We start from the raw sequence: 4425 nt of genomic DNA, 5'->3' as shown, positions 1-4425 counted from the left end.
TTGATAGTTAGTGAAAAGAATTGATCGAGCGGCTTCAGTCTGGACGTAGGTCACGGTGGTGGTGACCGAACCAGGATACATCTAGTTTGCAATTTCTCTAACCTTTACCTCTTTACTTTATTATTGAAATTACATCTTTAGATTGTCTTTATCCATTCGCTTGCTTACTTTGTTAATCTCTACACTTGCTCTCACACTTATATTTTTTGTTATTAAATCACTTTATTGAAGAAATAGTCTTTAAAATATCAAAGGAGACACTTTGCGAAAAGATTTTGTAAAACTCAATTCACCCCCCTCTTGAGTATTGAAGCCACTTGTCCAGCAAGTGGTATCAGAGCTTGAACTCTTGTGTAAAGAGCTTAAGCGCTTCAAGAGAAGGGATGGCTTCTTTGAACCATGATATGCCCCTTGAGGGATCTTCTAGTACTAGACCTCCATTTTTCAATGGCGTTGATTAGTCTTATTGAAAGAGTCGAATGAAAATATTTCTTCAATCTAATGATTTAAGAGTATGGAGTGTAGTTGAAAAAGGGTATACACCACCTTCTATAAAAAATGCGAAAGATGAAGATATTCCTAAAGATATAGATGATTACACCGAAGATGAAATTGAGAAAGGAAATTGAGAAAGGAAATTGGAATGCTAGAGCTCAAAACTTGATCACAAATGCCTTAGGTCGTGATGAATACTTTCGTGTTTCAAATTGTAAGAATGCTAATGAAATATGGGATATTCTTCAAATAACCCATGAAGGAACTAGTGATGTTAAATTTACAAAATTAAATGCACTCACTAGAGAATTTGAAATGTTTGAGATTCATGAAAATGAAAGTATTCAAAGTATGCAAAAACGATTTATACACCTTGTCACTCATAAAACTATGAATCTTGCAACCTTGTTCGACAAGCTCCAAGAATATGAAATGGAGCTAACTAGAATAACCTTGAAGGAACAATCCATCAAGAAAAGTAAGGGAATTGCCTTGAAAGCCTCAACACCAAGCAAAGAAAAGGATGAGGAAAAAGAAGATGGAGATTCCAAAAATGGTCTTGATGAAGATGAGATGAGTCTCTTCGTAAAGAAGTATGGAAAATTCTTTAAGAAGAATTTCTCAAAGAAATCGGCATTTCCTCCTAGAAGAAAATCTAAAGATGAAGGATCCTCACAACTCACCATCACTTGCTTTGAATGTGGAAAAATCGGTCACTACAAATCAGATTTTCCAAATGTTCAAAAGAAAGACAAATATGAAAAGAAGCAAGGCAAGGATAGAAGGAACTTCAAGAAGGCTTATCTTGCTTGGGATGACGAATCTAGTTCTTCTGATGATTACTCCAAGGAAGAAGCAAACCTATGCTTCATGCAAGAAGGGAGACCACCGGAGAAATCAAGCAAAGGAACTCAACATATATGTCTAATGGCAAATGAGGACAAAAATGAATCCGAAACCGAGGTAAACTCATCTTGCTCTACTATTTCCCCTTCATATGATGAGTTGTCTGACATGTTTGAAGAAATGCATAATGAAACACTAAAACATGTTAAAACTCTTAGAGCATCAAGAAAAACTATCAGTTCTTTGGAAAAACAAATTGCGTCTTTAGAAAAGGAAGTAAAAGAGTTGAAGGATGAAAATGAAACTCTCAAATTACTTGATGCTAGCATTAGTTGTATCAAATGCCTATCTTCAAATGATCATGCATCTTCATCATCATGTACATCATGTAAAGATCTAAACAATGAAATCATGTACATCATGAAATTGATGATTTAAATGAAATTCTAAGCAAATTCACATGTGGAAGAGATAACTTAAATGTGTTGCTTGGTAAACAAAGATGCATGTTCAACAAATACGGTTTAGGCTTTGACACTAGCACACAAAATAAATCATTTAAAAACTTTTTCATTTCTCCATCCTACATGACAAGTAGCCCATTCATTAAATGTTTTCATTGTGGTGGAAAAGGTCATAGTGCATCCATATGTAAAGTTAGAAAGAATGGTATTATTGGGCAAAAGAAAGTGTGGGTTCCTAAGGGAACTAAGCCCAAGACTAACACACAAGGACCCAACAAGGTTTGGGTACCAAAGATTAAATCTTGACCTTGTGATGTAGGTTTGCTTGAAGGCTAAAAGCTCGAAGTGGTACTTGGATAGTGGTTGCTCAAGTCACATGACGGGAGATGTAACTAAATTCCAATCATTCACAAAGAAAGAGCATGGACATGTTTCCTATGGAGATAACAACAAAGGAAAGATTATCGGTATTGGAAAAGTTGGTAATTCCTCCTCCGTTTCTATAGAAAATGTTTTACTTATTGAGGGCCTTAGACATAACTTGCTTAGCATTAGTCAATTATGTGATAAAAATTATAAAATTATTTTTGACTCAACCTCTTGTAAAATTTAGAGTCTAATTAATGGGCAAGTTAAGTTTCTTGGTCATAGAGTGGATAACATTTATGTGATAGACTTAGATGGTACGCCTTCAAATGACGATAAATGTTTGATTAGTAAGGAAGATGACTCTTGCTTATGGCATAGAAGAATAACACACATTGGCATGGGTCAATTAAGCAAATTGATTTCCTTAGACCTAGTGATTGGGTTACCAAAGCTCAAATTTGAAAAAGATAAAGTTTGTGATGCTTGTCAAATGGGAAAACAAGTAAAGGCTTCTTTTAAATCAAAAAATATTGTTTCTACCAGAAAGCCTTTGCAACTTTTACATATGGATCTTTTTGGACCAACTAGAACCATGAGCTTTGGTGGTAATTACTAGGCTTTGGTCATTGTGGATGATTATTCTCGCTATACTTGGACTTTATTTCTTACATATAAAAGTGATGCTTTTAAATCATTCAAGAGACTAGCCAAGTTTATTCAAAATGAAAAATCTTCAAATATTGTTTCAATTAGAGCCGATCATGGTGGAAAATTTGAAAATCAAGATTTTAAAATCTTTTGTGAAGAAAATGGTATTGAACATAATTTTTCCGCTGCTAGGACTCCACAACAAAATGGAGTTGTAGAAAGGAAAAATCGTGTATTAGAAGAACTTGCTAGAACCATGTTAAATGAAAATGATCTTCCAAAATATTTTTGGGCGGAAGCCATTGGCACCGCGTGTTATGTTATGAACCGTGCTTTAATTAGACCTATTTTGAAGAAAACTCCCTATGAACTTTACAAAGGAAGAAAACCCAATATTTCATATTTTCATGTCTTTGGTTACAAATGTTTTGTTTTAAATAATGGAAAAGAAAACCTTGGCAAATTTGACTCTAAAGCCGATGAAGGCATATTTCTAGGATATTCACTTACAAGTAGAGCTTATAGAATCTATAATAAAAGAACAATGGTCATTGAAGAGTCTATTCATGTTGTATTTAATGAGACTAACAATGCCTTGTCTAGAAAGGAACTTTGTGATGATGATGTTATAGAAAGCATGGAAAACATAAACTTGGATGACAAAGAGGAAGATGAAAGGCAAAAAGAAAAGGAAGCAAACAATGAAGAAACACCAAGTCAACAAACCAATGATTACCACAAGATTGGAAAGTAGCTAGAGGACACCCCATTGATGCGGTAATTGGTGATATATCCAAAGGGGTAACTACTAGAAACTCAATTAGAAATATTTGTAATCACTTAGCTTTTGTTTCTCAAATTGAACCTAAGACCATAAATGAAGCAATTATTGATGAACATTGGTTCTTGGCAATGCAAGAAGAACTAAATCAATTTGAAAGAAATCAAGTTTGTGAACTTGTGCCAAAACCAAATGATTATCCAATAATTGGAACGAAATGGGTCTTTAGGAACAAGCTTGATGAAAATGGCATAATAACTAGAAACAAAGCTAGACTTGTTGCTAAAGGATATAATCAAGAGGAAGGTATTGATTATGATGAAACTTATGCTCCCGTTGCTAGATTAAAGGCTATTAGATTGCTACTTGCATTTGCATGTATAATGGATTTTAAACTCTTTCAAATGGATGTTAAAAGTGCTTTTTTCAATGGATATATTCAAGAAGAATTATATGTTGATCAACCTCCCGGTTTTGAAGATCATGATTTACCTAACCATGTCTTTAAACTTAAAAATGCCTTATATGGTTTAAAGCAAGCTCCAAGAGCATGGTATGAACGATTAAACAAATTTCTTTTAGAAAAAGGTTTTTCAAGAGGAAAAGTGGACACAACTCTCTTTATAAAGAAGAAAGATGATCATCTATTATTTGCACAAATTTATGTTGATGATATTATCTTTGGTGCCACTAACGTTAATCTTTGTGAAGAGTTTGCTAATCTCATGCAAAACGAATTTGAAATGTCTATGATGGGAGAGCTAAACTTCTTTCTTGGTCTCCAAATAAAACAATAAAAAGATGGGATATTCATCAATCAAG

General features: G+C 33.8%; 1 protein-coding gene across 1 annotated transcript; it reads left to right on the top strand.

The window, feature by feature from the left end:
- Nucleotides 1-885: 885 nt before the first annotated feature.
- On the top strand, nt 886-3576 carry LOC133299572 (uncharacterized). The gene is made up of 4 exons (XM_061499039.1): nt 886-1720; nt 1975-2036; nt 2125-2272; nt 3272-3576. The coding sequence occupies exons 1-4, from the start codon at nt 886-888 to the stop codon at nt 3574-3576; spliced, it is 1350 nt and encodes a 449-aa protein (XP_061355023.1).
- The last annotated feature ends 849 nt before the right edge of the window (nt 3577-4425 follow it).

Source organism: Gastrolobium bilobum, unplaced genomic scaffold, assembly GCF_033153095.1.
Source record: "Gastrolobium bilobum isolate Gb01-03AN ecotype WA unplaced genomic scaffold, APGP_CSIRO_Gbil_v1 utg12922, whole genome shotgun sequence".
Lineage (NCBI taxonomy): Eukaryota > Viridiplantae > Streptophyta > Magnoliopsida > Fabales > Fabaceae > Gastrolobium > Gastrolobium bilobum.
This window is presented reverse-complemented; position numbering and strand designations above follow the sequence as displayed.